The sequence below is a fragment of the Castor canadensis genome, chromosome 9 (assembly GCF_047511655.1).
Source record: "Castor canadensis chromosome 9, mCasCan1.hap1v2, whole genome shotgun sequence".
NCBI lineage: Eukaryota > Metazoa > Chordata > Mammalia > Rodentia > Castoridae > Castor > Castor canadensis.
In genome coordinates, this window is record NC_133394.1 from 35,146,601 (window position 1) to 35,169,412 (window position 22,812).

The 22,812-nt window shown below is 34.3% G+C and overlaps 1 protein-coding gene across 3 annotated transcripts in view; it reads left to right on the forward strand.

Annotated features, from left to right (window-relative positions):
* The window catches only part of Bank1 (B cell scaffold protein with ankyrin repeats 1), a 297,267-nt gene extending 284,587 nt beyond the window's left edge, over positions 1-12,680 (forward strand). Inside the window, exons 13-16 of one of the 3 annotated variants that reach the window (XM_074041439.1) lie at positions 9,005-9,034; positions 9,985-10,037; positions 11,334-11,398; positions 11,646-12,680. In XM_074041439.1, the coding sequence (XP_073897540.1) occupies positions 9,005-9,034; positions 9,985-10,037; positions 11,334-11,393 (143 nt within the window). In that variant the 3' untranslated portion in view covers positions 11,394-11,398; positions 11,646-12,680. The remainder of the gene's footprint in view (positions 1-9,004; positions 9,035-9,984; positions 10,038-11,333; positions 11,399-11,645) is intronic. The other 2 variants (XM_074041440.1, XM_074041437.1) reach the window with 2 other exon arrangements.
* Positions 12,681-22,812: the final 10,132 nt, after the last annotated feature.

The following is a 22,812-nucleotide window of genomic DNA, read 5'->3' on the forward strand; positions in this document are numbered from 1 at the left end:
TTTTTCATGTGTTTTTTGGCCATTTGAATTTCCTGTTTTGAGAAAGTTCTGTTTAGTTCACTTGCCCATTCTTTATTGGTTCATTAGTTTTAGGAGAATTTAGTTTTTAAAGTTCCCTATATATTCTGGTTATCAGTCCTTTGTCTGATGTATAGTTGGCAAATATTTTCTCCCACTCTGTGGGTGTTCTCTTCAGTTTAGAGACCATTTCTTTTGATGAACAGAAGCTTTTTAGCTTTATGAAGTCCCATTTATCTATGCTATCTCTTAGTTGCTGTGCTGCTGGGGTTCCATTGAGAAAGTTCTTACCTATACCTACTAACTCCAGAGTACTTCCTACTCTTTCTTGTATCAACTTCAGAGTTTGTGGTCTGATATTAAGATCCTTGTGCATTTTGAGTTAATATTGGTATAAGGTGATATACATGGATCTAGTTGATCTAGTTTCAGTTTTTTGCAGACTGCTAACCAGTTTTCCCAGCAGTTTTTGTTGAAGAGGCTGCTTTTTCTCCATTGTGTGTTTTTAGCGACTTTGTCAAAGACAAGTTGGTTATAGTTGTCTGGCTTCATATCTGGGTCCTCTATTCTGTTCCACTGGTCTTCATGTCTGTTTTTGTGCCAGTACCATGCTGTTTTAATTGTTATTTCTTTTTAATATAGTTTGAAGTCAGGTATTGTGATACCTCCTGCATTGTTCTTTTGACTGAGTATTGCCTTGGCTATTCGTGGCCTCTTGTGTTTCCATATAAATTTAACGGTAGATTTTTCAATCTCTTTAATGAATGTCATTGGAATTTTGATGGGAATTGCATTAAACATGTAGATTACTTTTGGGAGTATCGACATTTTTACTATGTTGATTCTACCAATCCATGAGCATGGGAGATCTCTCCACTTTCTATAGTCTTCCTCAATCTCTTTCTTCAGAGTGTATAGTTTTCCTTGTAGAGGTCTTTCACATCTTTTGTTAGGTTTACACCTAGGTATTTGATTTTTTTTTTTTGAGGCTATTGTAAATGGAATTGTTTTCATACATTCTTTTTCAGTTTGCTCATTGTTAATGTATAGAAATGCTAATGATTTTTCTATGTTGATTTTATATCCTGTTACATTTCTATAGCTATTAATGGTGTCTAGAAGCTTTTGAGTAGAGTTTTTTGGGTCTTCAAGGTATAGGATCATATCATCTGCAAATAGGGATATTTTGACATCCTTTATCTATTTGTATTCCTTTTATTCCTTCTTCTTGCCTAATTGCTCTGGCTAGGAATTCCAGTACTATGTTGAATAGGAGTGGAGATAGTGGGCATCCTTGTCTGGTTCCTGATTTTAGAGGGAATGGTTTCAGTTTTTCTCCATTAAGTATAATGCTGGCTGTAGGTTTGTCATATATACCTTTTATAATGTTGAGGTACTTTCCTTCTATTCCTAGTTTTCTTAGAGCTTTTATCATGAAATGATGTTGGATCTTATCAAAGGCTTTTTCTGTATCTATTGAGATGATCAAGTGGTTTTTGTCTTTGCTTCTGTTAATGTGGTTTATTACATTTATTGATTTTCGTATGTTGAACCACCCCTGCATTCCTGGAATGAAGACAACTTAGTCGTGGTGAATAATCCTTTTGATGTGTTGCTGAATTCGGTTTGCCATTATTTTGTCGAGGATTTTTGCATCAATGTTCATTAAGGAGATTGGCCTATAGTTCTCCTTTTTGGAGGTGTCCTTGCCTGGTTTGGGGATAAGTGTAATACTGGCTTCATAAAATGTGTTCGGCAGTTTTCCTTCCCTTTCTATTTTGTGAAACAGTTTAAGGAGGGTTGGTATCAGTTCTTCTTTAAAGGTCTGATAGAATTCAGCAGAGAATCCATCAGGTCCTGGACTTTTCTTTTTGGGAAGACTCTTGATTGCTGCTTCAATTTCATTTTGTGTTATAGATCTATTCAGGTGATTAAATTCCTCTTGGTTCAGTTTTGGATGATCATATGTGTCTAGAAATCTGTCCATTTCTTTAAGATTTTTGAATTTATTTGAAAATAGTTTCTCAAAGTAGTCTCTGATGATTTCCTGGACTTCCATGGTGTTTGTTGTTATCTCCCCTTTAGCATTCCTGATTCCACTAATTTGGGTTTTTTCTCTCCTCATTTTAGTCAGGTTTGCCAGGGGTCTATCGATCTTGTTTATTTTTTCAAAGAACCAACTTTTTGTTTCATTAATTCTTTGTATGGTTTTTTTGGTTTCTATTTTGTTGATTTCAGCTCTTATTTTTATTTCTCTCCTTCTATTTGTTTTGGGATTTGCTCTTCTTATTTTCTAGGAGTTTAAGATGTATCATTAGGTCATTGATTTGGGATCTTTCAGTCTTTTTAATATATGCACTCATGGCTATAAACTTTCTTCTCAGGACTGCCTTTGCTGTGTCCCATAGGTTCTGGTAGGTTGTGTTTTCATTTTCATTGACTTCCAGGAACTTTTTAATTACCTCTTTTATTTCATCAATGACCCATTGCTCGTTAAGTAATGAGTTATTTAGTTTCAGGCTGTTTGCATGTTTTTTGTCTTTACTTTTGTTGTTGAGTTCTAGTTTTATTGCATTGGGATCAGATAGTATGCATGGTATAATTTCTACTTTCTTATATTTGCTGAGGCTTGCTTTGTGCCCTAGGATATGATCTACTTTGGAGAAAGTTCCATGGACTGCTAAGAAGAATGTATATTGTGTAGAAGTTGGATGAAATGTTCTGTAGACATAATGTCTACAATAGGCCCATTTGATCTATTGTATATTTTAGATCTTGGATTTCTTTATTGATTTTTTGTTTGGATGACCTATCTATTAATGATAATGGAGTGTTAAAGTCTCCCACAACCACTGTGTTGGAGTTAATATATGCTTTTAGGTCTTTCAGGGTATGTTTGATGAAATTGGTGCATTGACATTGGGTGCATATAGGTTGATAATTATTATTTCCTTTTGGTCTATTTCCCCTTTTATTAGTATGGAATGTCCTTCTTTATCTCATTTGATCAATGAAGGTTTGAAGTCTACTTTGTCAGAGATAAGTATTGCTACTCCTGCCTGTTTTCGGGGGCCATTGTCTTGGTAAATCTTCTTCCAGCCTTTCATCCTAAGCCTATGCTTATTTCTGTCAGTGAGATGGGTCTCCTGCAATCAACAAATTGTTGGATCTTCCTTTTTAATCCATTTCATCAAACGGTGCCTTTTGATGGGTGAATTAAGTCCATTAACATTCGTGTTTGTACTAATAGGTATGTGGTGATTCCGGTCATTTAGTTGTCTTAGTTGTTTGAAGGTTTGATTGTGTGTGCCTAAGTTGAGGTTACGCTCTACTTTCTTGCTTTTTCTTTTCCTGTAGTTTGGTTCTGCCTTCACTTTCATGGTTATGTTGGGTTTCACTTTCTGTGTGCAGAATCCCTTGAAGAATCTTTTGTAGTGGTGGCTTTGTGGGTACATATTGTTTTAGTTTCTGCTTATCATGGAAGACTTTTATTGGTCCATCTGTTTTGAATGATAGTTTTGCTGGGTAGAGTATCCTGGGGTTGAAGTTATTTTCATTCAGTGCCCGGAAGATATTGCCCCATGCTCTTCTTGCTTTTAATGTTTCTGTTGAGAAGTCTGCTGTGATTTTGATGGGTTTACCTTTGTATGTTATTTGTTTTTTCTCTCTTACAGCCTTCAATATTCTTTCCCTAGTTTCTGTACTTGTTGTTTTAATGATGGTATGTCGTGGGGTAGTTCTATTTTGATGTAGTCTTTTTGGTGTCCTGGAGGCCTCTTGGAACTGTATGGGAATATCTTTCTCTAGATTTGGGAAATTTTCTGTTATTATTTTGTTGTATATATTGTGCATTCCTTTTGCTTGTACCTCTTCTCCTTTTTCAATGCCCATGATTCTCAAGTTTGGTCTTTTGATGGAGTCGGTGAGTTCTTGCATTTTCTTTTCACAGGTCTTGAGTTGTTTAGTTAATAGTTCTTCTGTTTTTCCTTTAATTACCATTTCATCTTTGAGTTCTGAGATTCTGTCTTTTGTTTATTCTATTCTGCTGGATTGGCCTTCTGTTTTGTTTTGCAATTCTGTTTCGTTCTTTTTTCTGAGGTTTTCCATATCCTGGGTCGTTTCGTCTTTAATGTTGTGTATTTTTGTCCTGAGTTCATTGATCTGTTTATTAATCGTGCTCTCTGTTTCATTTTGGTGTTTATTCATTGCTTCTATGGTTTCCTTTCTTTCTTCTTTTGCTTTTTCAGATTCTCTATTTTTGTTATCTTGGAATTTCTTGAGTGTCTCCTGTACATTTTGGTTGACCATATCCAGTATTATCTCTATAAAATTCTCATTGAGTACCTGTAGTATGTCTTCTTTTAAATTATTCTTGTGGGCTTCATTGGGTTCTTTGGCATAGTTTATCTTCATTTTGTTGGAGTCTGGATCTGAGTATTTGTTTTCTTCATTTCCCTCTGGTTCCTGTATTAATTTTTTTCTATGGGGAAACTGGTTTCCCTGTTTTTTCTGTCTTCCCATCATTGCCCTTGATGTTGTCATTGTCTCTGTACTTTGTGCAATTCAGTATTTCTGGCTTGTAATAGTAGCACTAGTGATATTTAGAACGGAAGGGTGAGATGGGAGGGAAAACAAAGAAGTTAAAGGAAAGGGAAAAACAAATAATCAAGTAGAAAAAAAACAAAACAAAGAAACCAACAAAAAAAAGTTTCAAAGATATAAACAGGAAGAGACAGTGTACTAATCAACTGTAAGCTTGTCCATTTCTTCTAAGCCATCTGGGCACAGGCGACTGGCAGCCCATGGGCCCTCCTGGTTTTTCTGTTCAATGTGAAGTGGAGATTTTCTGCGCAGGCTGGAGGTGTGGAGGGGTCAAAGTTTTGCCTCTTCTCCTTGAGGTAACTTAACATCAAAAACTTCAAGTCAAGGTAAAGAGAAATTTCTTGGAAATATCCAGAGAAAAAAGACACATTACTTATACAAGAAAGAGACAAGAGCCTAAAGGTGTGGCTCAAGAGGTAGAGTACCTTGCCTAGCAAGCTTGGAACCCTGAGTTTAAACCCAGCACAGTCAAAAAATAAAAACAGAGAAAAATTATAAGAATATTCACTAATTTTTTTATCAAAAGTAACAAAAGGCTAAATCCTATGCAATAGTATCTTCAAAGATCTAAATGGAAAAAAATGACAACTTGTAATTTTGTATCTAGAGAAAATATCCTAGAAAATTTTGGTGAAATATATTTTTAGATAATTGAAATTAGAAAATTAATAGCAAAATTACAACATGATAAAGGTTAAAGAATGTCATACAGGTAGAAAGTGGTTTTACCATGAAGAAACTCAGATCCACATTCAGGGGAAAAGAATACTGATAATTATGTAAAGTAGATAGCTATAAAATATTATGTTTTCTTTCTTTTTTTTTTATTTGTTTATTGTGTCATTTCTCCCCCCTGCCCCTATCCCCTCCCTTACCACCCACTCCGCCCCCTCCCTCTCCCCCCACCCCCTCAATACTTGGCAGAAACTATTTTGCTCTAATCTCTAATTTTGTTGAAGTGAGAGTATAAGCAATAATAGGAAGGAACAAGTGTTTTTGCTGGTTGAGATAAGGATAGCTATACAGGGAGTTAACTCACATTAATTTCCTGTGCATGTGTGTGTTTTCTTTCTTTTTGTAAATTATTTCCAACACCATTATTTAAAGCAAAAACAATAGTAACACTTAAGTTGGACATTGAAACATGTAAAGAAGAAAGGAAAAGATATTAAAACAATCACACAAAGAGCAGAAGTGCAGGTAAGCTGAATTATGTGTTTCAAAGCATCAGACAAAGCACAAGGTGTAGCATATGAAAAATTAGTTAAAAGATTCTTCTGATATCAGTTATAATATAAGAAGAAGAGAGGGTTAAATAGAAAGTATGAAAAGTCAAGTGTCAGGCATGAAGGATAAAGGAGTACTTTATCATCTCAAAACAGACTTTGAAAAATTAAAGTTGCATATTTTAGTCACAAAGTAACCATTAAAAATAACTAAAAAGAAGTGTCCCTAGGAAATCATTCAAGAAAATTAAATTTGATTAGCCAAAAGGCAAGCCAGGAAAGTAGCAAAATTGGAACATAAGCAAAATGGATAAGCAAAAATGATATTGTTAAACTGAGCCATGTCAATAATTACATTAAATATAAATGAATTAAATGCTTCATTTGAAAGGCATGTGTTTTAAAACTAGATTTTAAAAGCAATGACTAAGTTTTTCTAGTCTAAACAGCATACATTTTAAGTATAAGACATAATTTGATAGTAAGGGAAGGTGAAGGATCTGCTGTGCACACAGGAAGCCTAAAAAAGCTGGCCTGGTCATATTAATAGAAGACATAACTAGGAGTATTACAAGTGATAACAGAGGGTATTACACAGTAATAAAAGAGAAATTTACTAGGAAGATATAACAATCCTAAATGTCTGTGTACTTTATACTACATATACATTTATGACTTTTATCAAAGTTCATGAAGCAAAATCTGATGTATTCAGATTTTTTTACTTTTTTTAGTAATTTCATAGAACGTATAGACAAAAAATAAGTAAAGATGCATAAGATGTGAACTACACTATCAACTAACTCAAACCAACTTACATTTATAGAACAATGCATCAAAAAAAATTCAGAGTCAGGGATGGTGGCATGTAATCCCAGCTACTCAGGATACAGACATAGAAGGATCATGGTTCAAGACTAGCCTTAGGCAAAAGTGTGAGACCCTATCTGAGAAATGAACTAAAAGCAAAAGGATTGGAACATGGATCAAGTGGTAGAGAGCTTGCCTGGCAAGTGCAAGGAGCCAAGTTCAATCCTCAGTACAGTCAAAAAAAAATTCAGAGTACATTTTTTTAAGGTGTTCATAGAAAGTGCACCAAAATTGAAGACATCCTGGACCATCAAAAAAGTTTCAATAAAATTTAAAAGATTTAAACCTTTTGAGTATGTTCCCTGAAAATATTCGGAGAAATCATATTCCCTTACCACAGCAAAAATGATTTAGAAAATAAAGAATTAGATACCCAGAAAATCTCCCAAAATATTTAGTAATTAAGCATATTTCAGGGTTTGGCATGGTGGCACATGTCTACAATCACGGTTATTCCAGAGGAGGATAATTCAAGGCCAGCCAAGAAAAGAGTTAGCAAGACCCTATCTCAACAAATAAGCTATTCATGATGAGAGATGCCTGTATTTCCAGTTACACAGAGGCATAGACAAGAGGACTACAGTCTTAGTCTGGCCACAGGTAAAAAGTACAAGGCCCTACCTAAAAACCAACTAATCAAAAAATGGCTGAGCATATGATTCATGTGGTAGAGAACCTGCCTAGCAAGTGTGAGGCTCTGAGTTGAAACCTCAGTATTGCAATCAATCAATCAACCAATCAATAAAATAAACATTTCAAAATAACCCATGGATCAAATGAGACATCATAAGGAATAAGTTAACTGAGTGGAGTTACAAATAAATAACATATTTAAAATGAAGGGGTATAAACAAAAAAAGGATATTAATACATTTAGAAAATGAAGCATTCTCAGGCTAAAAATAAAAAAGAACAGTAGATAAAAGCATACTTTATTTAGTAGGGTTTAGTTCTCCATAAGGATGTATTTTAGCAATTTCAGAACTACTTTATGGATATTCTAGGATTAGGCTAACAAATAAATGTACTATAGATAATGAGAACTAGGTTCCTTATTGTCAGATAAAGGAGTTATAGCTAAGGGGAAAAGGATGACTAGAATGAATCTTGTGGTGCTGCACTAGATTTGTAGGTAAAATTGTAATGAATTGTAACTGCTAGTGTATAGAATACAGGCAAGTATACAAATACAATGTGCATATACATATTTCTTTAACTCTTATTTTCTGAGAGGACCTAAAAGCAGTGAGAACCCTGTAAACACACCTGGCATCCAGGTCTTAGGTTACAAAAGAAAATGGCCAGTAATCATATGCTTAACATCAGTAAAATGAAAATTAAGCTACAATAAGGTACCAAGAAACAACTATAAGGAACTGATTTTAAAGACTGTCAGACCTAAGTGTTGCTTAAGATGTGGAACTGGACATGCATTGCCTACATTGCTGATGGAAATATAAAATTATAGAAGACTTTGCAAAAGACAAACCTGTCTTAATTCATGGTCTAGTCAATATAGGCCTGGCATATGTCCACTCAGAGACTTATCATAAAACCTAACAGCAGTTTCATTCATAATAACCAAACTGGAAACAATCAAATGCCCAACAGGAAAATAGTTAACTATATTGTAGTATATTTATACTATTCCTCAAGCAATAAACAGTAATACTCTTACTATACTAAGTGAAAGACACCAGACACAAAGGACTACATGCACTAAGATTCCATCTATCTGAATTTTTACATTAGACTAATCTAAACAACACTAAACTCTAGAGGTCAATATCAGATGAGGGGTGTTTTTTTCATTAGGAATGTTTTGATGAGGACTGACATTAGGGCTAGAAAGGAATACTCTGGGGAAAGGAAATGTTCTCTATCCTATTGGATTAGTGGGTACGTGGCTATATAGATTTGTCAAAAGTCATCAACTTACATACTTAGAAATGTTTAAATTTTACTGTGTGTAATTATTTCTGAATAATATTGCTTTCACAAAAGAATGGAATAACTCAGACTAAAGAAATATCAGTGCAGAGTAGCAGTCTTTTATTCATTGTCAAACATACCTAAAATCATAATACTTTGGGATAAGTGTTGGAAAAGACAAAATAAAAGACATGATTGCACACTTAGTGGTCAGAGGCAGATTAATTTAGAGTTAATATTTTTACATTAGACTGTGCAATTTCAAAGATACAAGGTACTCAAAAAATAAAAAGAAGAGAACTTACGGTAAATATTGAGCAAAACTCAGTAGACTATGCTTTTTTTTAATCTTCTAGATAAACTCACCATTGTGCATCATCCAAGTGGTAAGTATGCATGCAGTATTAAATAAGTATTTAAGACTGAAACAAAATGCGTATAAATCAATTCAATATTATTGTAAACCCAGTAAGATTAGGTAGATTAGTATAAAAATTCACATAGATTTTGTATTTATGTGCAAAACTGCCTGACATGCAAAAAAAAAGCATAAGATGACTCTAGCATAACAGTGCTACAGGCACTGCAATAGAGTGAAAGAAGTGTGTGTCTTTATTCTGATTGACCTGGTTGTTTATAGCTTACTGCCTGTGACCTTTGGCATGTTATTTATGCTGTCTAGGCTTGTTTTCTTATATGTAAAATGTAGGTAAAAACTGTACTTGGGGATGTGCTATAAAGACTGATAATGATTTATGGAAGTGAAGGCTGATGATTATACATGAAAGTTATGGATAGAGCAAAAGAATTTTGAGAGAGTAATTCACTTAAATGTGATAGCAAAGGAATGTATGCCCTATATTGGGAGAAAATGGAGCTAAAGGCCAGCCAGTGTTGTTGAATAATCCAGAAGCAACTGTCTACATCCTAGACCAAAGCATGTCTGTAGGATGGAGAAGAAATAGAACCACACTGTGCCGCTGTGCTAGACATGGGAAACCTGTAGTAAGGCAGGAGAAGTGTGCTTTGCAAGAGGCCAGTCTTGGCAAATCCTGAAATGAGAAAAGTTTTATCAAGGATGCTGCAAAGGGGTTGCAAAGGCTGTTTCTAACTGGAGTGACTCTCAGCATCCTATCCAAGTCAACCCATATGAGTAGGAGAAATTCATGGCACACTCACCAAGGGTACTTTTTCAGTATGTCCTTTTTAGCTGTTTTGTAATTTTTCTCTTTACCCATATTCTACTCTTTATATGCATCACTTTTATAGTGCTAAATCAATGAATCCTTCTATGTGTGAATGATTGAAGAGAAAGTAATAGAGTTTGTATTTCTAGGTAACATTACCCACAATGAAAATATGTTATATAGCATTCCCTTCAGCAATGAGGTAGGTAGTGCTTATTTTAATTTTTATGAATGCAAAGAAAGAATTTCTCTTTTGAGAGAAATCATGAGAATCTTCTATCTATCCTGTCTGTGCTTTGAAACAAATATGAACCAAATAGGTTAAATGAGCATTTGTGTACAAAATCCATGAGTAGTAATTTAAGGAAATTATGTGAAGAAATAAGAAAGGGTTCAAAGAAAAAAATGTGGCTGAATTCAACATGTATAGACAAATCAATTTTAGAGGAATTATTAGAACATGGGTTGTAACAATAAGAACGTGATAACTCTATTGGAATCAGAATGCAGCCTTTAAGTCTATTTATAGGAAAATATAACCCAAAATATTGATGCAAATATGATGCATCATTTCACTTTGTAGACTTAACCAAAAAGAAATCATAACAAAAAGATAAAAATAACACTAAGCAAAGACAGCAGAAATTGCAAACCAAGACAAATTCAAGAAAACACTGAAAGTGTCCTGACATGACAACAGTTTTTCACCATGATTTTCTAACTATCTGCATATGTAATGTAGGAAATTTGCACTATTACCAAAATCGTGTGGTCCCTGGGTTTCTTGCTTAAAGCCAGAATTAAAAGTCCTTGATAAGCTCCACAGTAAAACAAATTTAGTTTGCAAAATTTTGCTAAATCTTTCAGTTCTCTTATTTCAGATAAATCATAAATTCATCATAAAAGTAATTTGCTCTTAAGAAATGCTTGAAGTGTTTTTGTTTCTGGATCATTCTATGACCCACTGTGAATTATAGAGCTTTCTACTATAGACTCATTAAACCCGTTTGTGGGTTGCACCTAACCCCATGATTTCTGAAAATATCTTTGTCAAAGAACAAAAGTTGAAGGAATACGCAGGCTTTTTTTTACAAACAGATTTTGTATAATAGGAAACAAGTACAAATTCCAACATTTAGTCTATTCTCCCTCAAAATTAAAATAAACTTTGAGTCAGGCATGGTGTCGCACATTTATAATCCCAGCACTGGGGAGGCTGAGGTAGGAGAATCATAAATTCATGGTCAGCCTGGGTTACATAGCAAGACCCACACTCAGAAAGACAATCAATCAATAAAATAAAATTTGTTTTCAAGAGTTTCAATGTAGTTGGACTTTATAATGATTCTGTTTCCTTTTAAGATGGGGGAGTGTCTTGCCAATCTCCTCACAAAGATATTTTTCCTGTGACTATAAAAGGCAACTATGACTTTGTCATATGTCCTTGTGTAGCCTTAAAATAGAGAAGACTTAATTCTGTATGTTTTTTATGTTTTAGCTTCCTGCTCGACTACAAGTTGAAAAGGAATTTGGTTTCTGTTGCAGGAAAGATCATTAAAGAAGGTAAAACATTAGCTTCTTTTTTATTTTTAAGAATACTTAAGGCAGACTTGTTACAGACTTGAATCATTTGTCTAGGAAACAGAAGTCTTTAAATATTTCATTGACTTCTAAAAGGATAAATGTTTATTTTTCAAGCTAAAGGTGATCCTTGGAAAGATTTATGTATAGGGCAATTGTATACTAGCTCATAAATTTCAACTGATGAGCCGTTTACTCACCAATACATTTCCTGTGATCTCATTTTCAGATTATTTGAATGGAACTTAAGAATCTGCAGACCACTTTGCTTTCTGGATGAAGCAAGCTGCAAGTAGATTGCATGCTCTCCCCAGGGCAAATCTGCACCATGAAAGAAAGCAGAAACAAGCCTTTGGATTTTGAAATTTGTTATTTCCACCAATTATTGTCATTACACCTGCTTCAAATGAGTATATCAATTTAAAATAGAATGTCAGACAAATAACATTCTCTGAAAATTCTTGCATATTACACCACACTTTGCCTGAAGCAGCTAGTTCTCAGAAAACTTAAAGAAAAACAAGAGCATAGAATGTGATGTAGCAAAGTTATGGGCCTGTTTAAGGCACTCTTCTTAATAGAGTATTCCTCCTCTCCTTAGAATAACAATGAAAATACAAACTTATGCCTATTTGCCTTCTAAGTGACAAGTTCTCTGTCTACCTTTTTCATATTCGAAGTTCTAATCATTCTTGTTACATCATGTTTGTAGAAACCCTCCTTTATGTAGTGCCTATTTACATGTAACCCTGAGAATATTACATTTTTGAAAACCTTTTTATTTACATGTTTTCTTTTCACCTATTTTACATATTTTCTTGTTTTTGTTTTGTTTTGTTTTTCAGTGCTAGGGATTGAATCCCCAGCCTCACACATGCTGAGCAAGCACTCTATCACTGAGTCATATCACAGCCTTCTACATTTTTTTCTCAAAACATTTTAATTAAACAAATGAATGGGCTTCACTATGATATTTCCATACATGCATATTTCATGCATTGATAACATCCACCCACTTTCTCCTACAAAGGACCTCCAATCACTCAGAACCCTTTCCAACCCCTGAAAGACCCTCATAATTTCTTTCTGTCAAATTAATATATGTCTCCACAAGCTATATTTCTCATGAAAATGCTTTGTAACTTCTTCAACCTATTTCTAAACTGGTAAAAATAATTTACCAGTTTAAAATGTCCATGTACAATTGATAGAAATAAATTGAATTTTTAAAACTATGTATGACTTTTCAAAATAAATTTGTGAGAACTAACCACTATATTTTTCTGTTTATTATGATAAAGAAAGAGATCTACATAACTTTAAAAAATAAACTCAATCTCACTAAATAAGACCCATATAATAGAGTAAAAACAAATTATTTTTTTCTAGTTTCTAATCCATGACAGATATATCTATTTAAGGTCCTTTTGTAAAACATTTATCACGGATTTCTCATATCTAGTAACATTCTGAAATAAGCTCAAGTTTAAAAACAATACACCAGTTTAATCAATTCCTAATAGAATGTGCTTTTGATAATGATATTGAAAATTCAGTCCATGGTTTCACAGTCAATATATCAAGAAATCAAATACCTCTTCATGCACCAAGCCCTCATTTCTACAGGGTGTGTAACTCAATGAGTTAGGAAAAAGCAATAGTAAAACTTATGCCTTTTCTATAATTTTCCAGATCCATAAATCAAAAGAAATTTGTCACCTCTAAAGTAAGAATATCCTGCAACCTATGCCTGAATGAAACCATTGACTTTAATCTTATTAAAAATGTGAAACCCATAGTTAAAATGTGAACCTTGCTTATTATAGCACAGTTATTTCACTTCTTTCTTAAGATTCAATTAGGTATGGAAGTAGGGAGATAAGGCCTGGATGTTATTTTAGAAATCTAAAATCAGGCTCTTTAAATACTACCCTTATGAACTAAACTAACATGTGGACTAACACCATTACCAAAGCACCCTTGATGACATCTTTCCCTAGACGTTCTGACCCTTCAAATATTACTACTTTGTCATTACAAAGAAATCTGGAAAAAGTAATCTAGAAATAACTAAGGCTCTCCCTAAACTTCCTTCACCATTGCTCCTAGACTTGATGCATTAGGCTTTTCAAGAGCTAGAAAGGTGGACAGAGAAGGTTGGAAATGGAGAGTCAGAGGAGTTTGTCCTAGCTAATTATAGAAGTAAGAGATGGAAAGTTAAAAAATGCAAAGAAAAAGGAAGAATAATCCAAATGTGGGAATGGTCACAATTAAAAATTCATGAGAAAGCAGTACCTTTTCATCTCTGGGGTGATAAAGAACATATATAGTCCTGTAATTTAAATACATTAAATTTAGCCACATAATAGATGCTCTCCTTATTGATAGAAAAGATCAAGGAACAGGAGCAAAGAGCAGAGGAGTAGAAAAAATTAACTGATCCTTGGATATTTGAACTATTTCTAAAAAATCTCTAGTCACTGACTGAAAAGGAAGGATCAAGTGGGAGATCTTCTGAAGACTTCTCACTAAAACTGGAAACCTGAGAAACCAGGTGCTAATTGCCTTGTCACTCACATCATCCCCTCTTCAAATCAGCTTTTTTCCCAAACCATTGCTCCAGAACAATTCCCATCCTGATTCTTAAAATTATCCAAATGCTGACCTCTAGACAAATTTGAACCAGTCCTGAATACTATTAAAATTTTATTTTTAATATCAACTCCCTTATTTTTCACTCAGTTAGATTGCAATGATAAGAAAGAGGAAACATCTAGACCAGTGGGTTCCAAATGATACATTTTTCCCCTCTATCCCAGAAATTTTAAAATATTTGGAGACATTTTTGATTATCATGACTGAGAGGGAGGTCATCTAATGTGTAGAGACCAGAGATGCTGATAAACCTCTTATGATACACAAGACAAAGGACTATCTAGTCCAACATGTTCACAGCACTGAGACTAAAAACTCCTGATCCAGATTATTAAGTAAAACAGACTAACATGAGAATGTATTATTAAAATAAAAACAGTAACTCTATAAATATTTGCAGCATAAGTGGATGTCCCTAATTTGAAGTTCACATGGCTAAAGCTTAAATGGATCACTAACTACTAAAAAGAATGGATGAAGCCCATACATTTCCATAAATCAATATTACAGTATTCTGTCAATAGAACATATAATTTTTAGAAAGTTTAAGCTACTCTCAGTATTTCCTGATGAGAATTGCCTTGTAACTTGAGCCATTATTACATCCTATTTGTGCACTAAGCATTTGCTCATTCTATAATGCACAGGAAGTTCAAGGACTTACCTGAATTTTCACTTCATATTGCTTTTTCCAAATATGTAGGTATTTAGGAGAGAACGGTGCATCATGAGCTTTACCTACTGCACCCCAGCTAGCTAGCACAGAGCTTTGTACCAATAAAGTCCTACTTGCAGCCCTTTCTGTAGCTGTACCTGCGAGCTTTATTTTGTGGGGTTCATGCTTAAAAGCAGGACTACCACATGAAAGATTGCAAAACCCAAAAATCTCAATACAACTTTATAAATGATGATGTATCATTTCCTCAATACTCTCATCCTCAAAATGAAAATGATATTTTTTTACATAATTTCATGGGTGTTAAGTGACATCATGCATTGAATGGCTAGTGCAATACTGCATTCAAGAGCATTGCCTTGGAAGTAAGAATAATTTGCATCTGGTTAGTAGTAAATGAAAGGTTAAGTTCTGAATTTTGAAAATAATAAAAGTTAATTTCACTCAGAATGAGTTAAGCAAGTTGGGTGTGGTGGTACATACTATTAATCCCAGCTACTTGGGAGGCAGAGGTAGAAGAATCACAGTTGAGGACTAGGCTGGGCAAAAGTGTGAAACTCTATCCAAAAAACAAACTAAAATCAAAAGTGCTGGTGACATAGCTTAAGTAAAGAGCACCTGATTAGTAAATGTAAAGCCCTGAATTTAATCTCCGTTACAATAAAAAACAATAAAGTTATGCTAATAGTTATCACTTTCCTTCAAACAAATGAATTAGTAAGCATATCTTTGGATAATACACTTAATTTATTTTTATTATGCCCTCAAATTGATATTAAGCTTGGCTCCAGTCATAATTGGTGTAAGACCATTCAGAGAAACACTGAAACGACTCTGAAGCTGTGGTATTCAGTGGAATAGCTGTATGCATTTCCCCTTTGCCCTGTATAACAATAAGTGACCCTAGAGAAAAAAATTAGCTTTCAGCAAATCAACTAATAATTTCTGATAGATTATTTCATTTCTGAAGATGGGATGAATACATTACATCATCTATGATAAAGGTGCTACAAGTTTGTCCCTAGAACTTTCCCATTTCTTTGTTCAAGCAAAAGAAAAACATAAAGGATGCAGGGAATTCTGATGCAGTTTTGACATTCAGACTCTCAAGAGAAAGTGTCCACAGTTACATAGGGAGCCCTGAGTTCCCTTGCAGACATTGGCCTTTGTCATACTGTAAAATGGAGTGTTCTGCAACGTAGGTGTAAAAATTATGCCCAGTATCTCTAGATATTCTGTATCAGCTGAACTTTGGGAATTTCAGCAGATGACCTGCCACTAAAAGTGACACTAAAAGGTATAAGCATTTATTCTAGTTTCCATAAACTGTGATACCTTGACTAAAATATTTATACACCCTTTCCATTTGGATTTTGGTAACAGGTGATCTTTCCAGGTTTAATAAAAAATGCAAAAAATGATGAAACAGCCAATTTATGACTATAAAAACTCTATTACCTTTTTCAAAAGATAACAGATCAGTAAGCATTATAGTGTCCTGAAATACAAGGCAATTTTTTTAGCCAGATGCACCAGTGTTCATGAGGTACTCAAGTTTCAGTCTCTGAAGTGGCAATGAAAGAAATAGCAATCTTCTTTGGAATATAGCAGAAAAATTATTTGGAAAAAAGTTGTTTAAGACTATAAAAATAATGGAAATAACATCATTGGTCCTAGAAAAAAACATATGTATAATATTCTGTAGACTAAAGAGGGGATTTCTAGGGCCACTGAGGGAATCCCCATCATTTATACTTATTGAAAACACATGTATATTTATAGTAAATATATATTAAATATGCTGATGTAAATCATGTATGTACATGTATATATATGTTTTATATATGTGTATGTAACTTTTCCAGTCCATGGTATGATAATTCCTCCACATGCCACAGGTTGCTGTGCTCATCAAGCTACTATACAAGTGAGCAGACAACAAATTCCCTCTCGGACCACAGAATCATTTCTATTCAATGTGTATTCACAGAGCACCTGCCCTAGGAAGAAGCATACAGCACTGGTAAAGGATCATTTAAGGTATTGAACTAATTCTGTGACCTTGACTTGCCCAGGTTCATATTTCAACTTCAATACTTACTAACTTCATGACCTTGGAAAAATTGATTTATGCTCTTTTTGCTTCAGTTACTAGTCTTAAAATATTAATAGTCCCTCCTTCATAAATCGGCATAAGATTAATATAATGCTCAATGAATATTACTTATTATTATAATCATTTGAAATTTTATGAATCTTTGCAGGACAATGCATTAGGTGCTAAGGATACAGGAGTAAAAGGTCAAGCCAAAGCAAAAAGAGTTTGCCTGCCCTCATGGGGATATTAAAAATAATAAGCATGGTAATAAATGTGAAATCATGGTTGTATTAATAGTGATGAAGAAGCATACATGGTTCTATGAGAGGTATGAAAGCGGAGAGTGGCCTAATTAGGAAAAACAGAGTAATTGTTTCCTAAAGAAATGACTGTGGCAATGAGATTTGAAGGAAGGATGGAAAGAATGAATGATAATTAAGTGAGGTAACAGATAAGGAAAATGTTTCAGGCAGAAAGATTAGCAAGTAGAAAGGCCTTATGGTAGAAGAAAACAGAGAGGATTTGAGAACCTAAATAATGCCAGTCTAACTAGATCACAGAGAGCAAAGAGAAACAAAGTGAAAAGGACAGACCATGCAGACCAATATTGAGGATTCTCTTTTTTTCCAGAAGTTAGTATAGAATCTAAATGAGCTTTAATTAAAGGGGATGACAAATTTGCATTTTTAAAAATGAATGTTCTGGGGAAAGCAACATGGAGATGTTGCAAAGCAGATAGGAACAATTGTCCAAGTAAAAGGCCTTACCTTTGCTCAAATATGACATACATATTAGTTTTCTATGCTATATAACAAGTTACCACAAAGTTAACAGCTTAAAATAACACAGTTATTATCTCAGAGTTTCCATGGGTCATGAGCCCTTTGCTCAGGGTTTCACCTTGATTGTGATCAAGGTGTTGAAGAGCCTGAATTGGTATCTAGATATTCATCTGGGAAAAAGTCTGCTTTCAAGCTCATTCAGGTTGTTGACATAACTAACTCCTTTGTGACTATAGGCCTGAGAATCCCAAATTTTTGTTCACTAGAGGCCACACTTGGGTCCTAGACACCTCATGTAATTATTCACCAATGAGAGTCTCCTCAACATGGCTGTTTCCTTTATGGAGGCCAGGAGAAATCCAGGCTACCTATGTGTTTTTATTATCTCAAAATAAATGTATTTGAACTTTTAGTCACATCTGAAAAATCCTTTTACCTTTGCCATTGTCTGTCATTTAGATGGAAGTCAAAGGGCCCACTGACACCCAAGGCAGAGAAGTTTTCACAGGATATGAACACTAGTCACAGGAATTAATGGGTGCTTGCAACACCATCAAATGTTTAAACTTTATCTTACAAAGCTTTGAAAGCATGCTCCAAGTGCAAATGGGAGCTTCCTGCAAAGGTCTTATTTTTACATGTTCATAAAAAAATTGCTAACATTCCTCTTCTTGAGATCTCCATAATATCTTCTTCATGCTACTAATCAACTTACTCAGTTTCTACTAACTGTGACTACCTGGCAGTCCTTTGCTATTTTTCAGTAAGTTGGAATTTCTCATCTGGTATTTTCTGGTTCTGGTGGGGAAGTGGCTTAAGTGGTAGAGCATGTGCCTAGCAAGTATGAGGCCCTGAGTTCAAACCCCAGAACTGCCAAAACAAAACAAAAATCCACATTAACAGAAGCTGGAGACCTGCTGGATATAACAAAATAACATAAGGTCCAATATTTTCTGGTTCTATTTTCACCTGCATTTGGTTTTACCTTTGTGTTTAGCTAACTCCCCATATAGGTACATTCACCATTGAAAAGAATGAAATGGGAACTAAAAAAATATAAGTGGCTTAAATAATAAGATCTCTCTATGACTTTCTTAGACTTAACAAGTTTCATTACACTTGCCAATTTGAAATTGCTCTCAGAATTATGTCTATTATATAAATAGTGCCTGAATTTCTGAATTTTACTAATAATGGTCTCATTCATTACAATGGAGAAGAGAGGAAAATAAGTTTTGATGGGTTTATGACATTGGTTGTATTGACAATCCACCCAATTATCTATTTCCTCATGTGAAAAATTGAATTTATAATAGCACAACTCCATTGGGTAACTGTGAAGATGAAATAAGTGATGCTATGAAACACTTGAAACTTAGTTAATTTTCAATAAGCACTGAATTATCATCATTAACATTATCTTCAGAATCATCAACCAACTCACATTTTTGAATACAAAATGCAATAAAGTAAAGCTGGATTCAGTACCATCAGGGACTTAACAACCGCGATTGTAGTATTTCTTTTTGTACTAAATACAGAACATAAAGTTGTATTTAAAAAATAATTTTATACATATGGCCAAAGGCCTTTCATCCATGAGAACCTGCATCAGATTCTGACAAAGTATAGCTTTAGCCATTTATAAAGTTGCCTATGAATGTGGAGTAAATTTGAAAGAGGTCTCTTAATATTTTTGTTCATCTCCCAAAACAGGAGGCCCTCATAGGTCTTCAAAAGAGACTGTCTTTGGCATTAGTATGGATTTAGTTGCCGGGATCGCAGAGGTTCTTTTCCTGAAAGGGCTCAGGAAAGGAATGAACAGTCAAGACACAAACAGAGAGGACCAGAGGTTGATGACCAACTGGCAAATTTTTTACTTTTGCATTAGGCTTATAAGCAGTACAAAGCAGGAAGTTATACAATGCAAGGAGAATTTCTATGCCTGGGATACAATGCCATCTACCTGAAAAACAACATCCTCACTCGAACCTCCCTGTTTCATAGACAAAACCCGGACTTTCCTAGTTTCACAAATGGGAACTTGGAGCTGGGGGCCTGGGACAGGTCGCCCTGCTCCTAACCTTTCATAAACAAATACCTTCAGGTTAATGTTTCTTTTCTCCAGACAAAGGAAGCCACTCCACGTTTCCTCAAAACCCCAGTGAGAGACATGGTGCACCTGCAGTCTCTGACCTTGCCAGGATCCTGCTAAGCCACAATGACCTTGTCAGATTGCGGCTTATGGATCCTAACATTTAGTATCCATTTTCATCCCCTTTATGAAGTCCCTTGAAAAAAAAGGACTAGAAAATGAAAGCATACATTTCACCTTTTTTTAATTTTTAGTAATCAGTAAGAGTGCATGGTGAAATTTTCAGAGGCACATACAGTATACTTTAAACAAGGTCACTCCTTCCATTGTATTCCCTTAGCCCCATTCCCACCTCTTCTCCCCTTTTCTAGAAGAATTTGGTAGGGTTCAGTATGCTATCTTCATACATATACATGTAACATATTTTGAATCTCTTCACCCTTTCTTATCATCCTCCCTCTCCCACTAATTTTATCCCTCTGTAGCCTCTCTTTGTCATTCATGTCCCATTTTCATTATTTTTAGTAACATTTTAGACCTAAATTCCACAGTTGAGCAAAATATGTGAAATTTGGCTTTTTTGAGCTTGGTTGATTTTACTCAAAATTAACTGGTGTCCAGTTCCAACCATTTTCCTGAAAATGACCTTTATTGCTGAATACTCATACATTCTATATATAAACATGTTTTCTTCATCCATTCACTAGTTTTGGGGCACCAAGGCTGATTCCACAGCTTGTATATTGTAGTAGGGCTGTGATAAACATGGGTATGCAGGTGTCTCTCTTACATATTGATTTGCACTCATTCGGTTATATGCTCAAGAATGGTATGACAGGTCATAATGTGGGGTTTATTTTTAGCATTTTTATGAACCTCCATTCTGATTTTCACAGAGATTGCACTAATTCACATTCTCACCAACAGGGTAAGAGGGATCCTTTGTCCCTGCACCCAAACCAGTATTTATTGTTGTTTTCTTGATGATATCCATTCTAACTGGTGTGGGATGGACTCTCCATGTAGTTTTGATATGCAATTTCCTTTATGGCTAAGGATTTTGAGCATTTCTTCCTGTATTTATTGGCCATCTATACTTCTTTTGAGAACTGTCTGTCTAATTCATTAGCCCATTTATTAATTGAGTTGTTTTTTGCAGTTTAACTTTTTGAGTTCTTCACATATCCTACATATAAATCCTTTATCTGATGAATAGCTTGCAAAGATTTTCTTCCATTATGTGGGTTGTCTCTTAATACTGGTAATTGTTTCCTTTTATGTGCAGAAACTTTTTAATTTCATGCAATCCCATCTATCAATTCTTGCTCTGATATCTTGTGTGACTAGAGTCCTGTCTAGGAAAGGATTATGTATGCCTATATCTTCAAGAGTTTTCCCTATGTTTGCCTGTATTAGTTTCAAAGTTTTAGGTCTTACATTAACTTCTTTGATCCATTTTGAGGTGATTTTGATATAGGTTGAAAGATAGGGGTCTGGTTTCAGTTTTCCACTTGTAGATGATTAGTTTTTCCAGCATCATTTGTTGAAGAGTCTTTTCTCCATTGAATATTTTTTACTCTGTTGTGAAAAATCAGATGGCTGTAGCTGTGTGGGTTTATTTTGAGATCTTCTATTTTGACCCATTGGCCTTCATGTCTGTTTTCTTTGTGCCAAGACCATGCTGTTTTTGTTACTATGGCTCTATAGTATAATTTGAATTCTGGGATTGTTATACCTCCAGCATTGCTTTTTTTGCTCAGGATTATTTTGGCCATTTGGGATTTTTTTGGTGCTTCCATGTGAATGTCAGGATTAATTTTTATATTTCTGAGAAGAATGACACTGGCATCTTCATAGGAATTTTATTGAATCTGTAGATTGCTTTTGGTAGTATACCCATTTTTACAGTATCAATTCTGCCTATCAATGAGCTTGGGAGATCTTTCCATTTTTTTGTGTCTTCAATTTCTTTCTTCATCGTTTTATAGTTTTCATCGTAGAGGTTGTTTAGCTCTTTTGGTTAAATCTCTTCCTATGCATTTTATTTTTGTAGAGGCTACTGTGAGAGGCTTAGTTTTCCTGATTTCTTTCTTTGTTCATTATTGTATGTCAATTTCATATCCTGCTACTTTGCCAAAAGTGTTCAACAGATCTAAGAAGTTTTTCATAAAAATTTGAGGATCTTGTAAGTATCTCATAGTATCATCTGCAAATGGGATAATTTGATTTCTTCCTTTCCTGTTTGTATCCCTTGTATTTCTTTCTCTTGCCTTATAACTCTGGCTAGGATTTCAGCACTGTATTGAATAAGAGTAGACACCATTTTAAAGAAAATGGTTTCAGTTTTTCCCTCATTTAGTGCATGTTGGCTATAGCTTTGTCCTAGAAAGTCTTAATTACATTGGAATACATTTTTCTCTTCCTAGTTGGTTCAGATTTTAATTATGAAAGGATGTTGAATTTTGTCAAAGGCTTTCTCTATACCTATTGATTCATTTACCTGCTGTATTTATTGATTTACATATGTTGAGCCATTCTTGCTTCCCTAGAAAGAATCCAACTTCATCATGTTGTATGATCTTTTTAATGTGTTGTTGAATTACATTTGTAAGGATTTTATTAAGAAGTTTTGGATCTATGTTCATCAATAATTTTCTTTTTTTTTGTTATGCCTTTATCCAGTTTGGGTATCATGGTAATATTGGCTTCATAGAATAAGTTTGGTATCATTCCTTCCCTTTCTTTTTCATGGAATAATTTGAATAGCATTGACATTAGTTCTATAAAGGTCTGGTACAATTTGTCTGTAAATCAATCTAGTCCTTGAGTCTTTTTTTATTGTGAGACTATTTCTTATTGCTTCTGTCTCATTGCTTCTTATAGATGTGTAGTTTTAATTCTCTTAGGTCAATTTTGGTAGATAAAATGTATCTATTTCCCTGAGATTTTTCAGCTTATTACAATAGAACTTGGAGGTTTTTATTTTTTATTTTTTATTTTGTTTTATTTTATTTTATATATATTTTTTCTTTCATTTTATGTTTCCCCTTTGATGAGACAACTACAGAACAACAACTGAGGCACCATCTC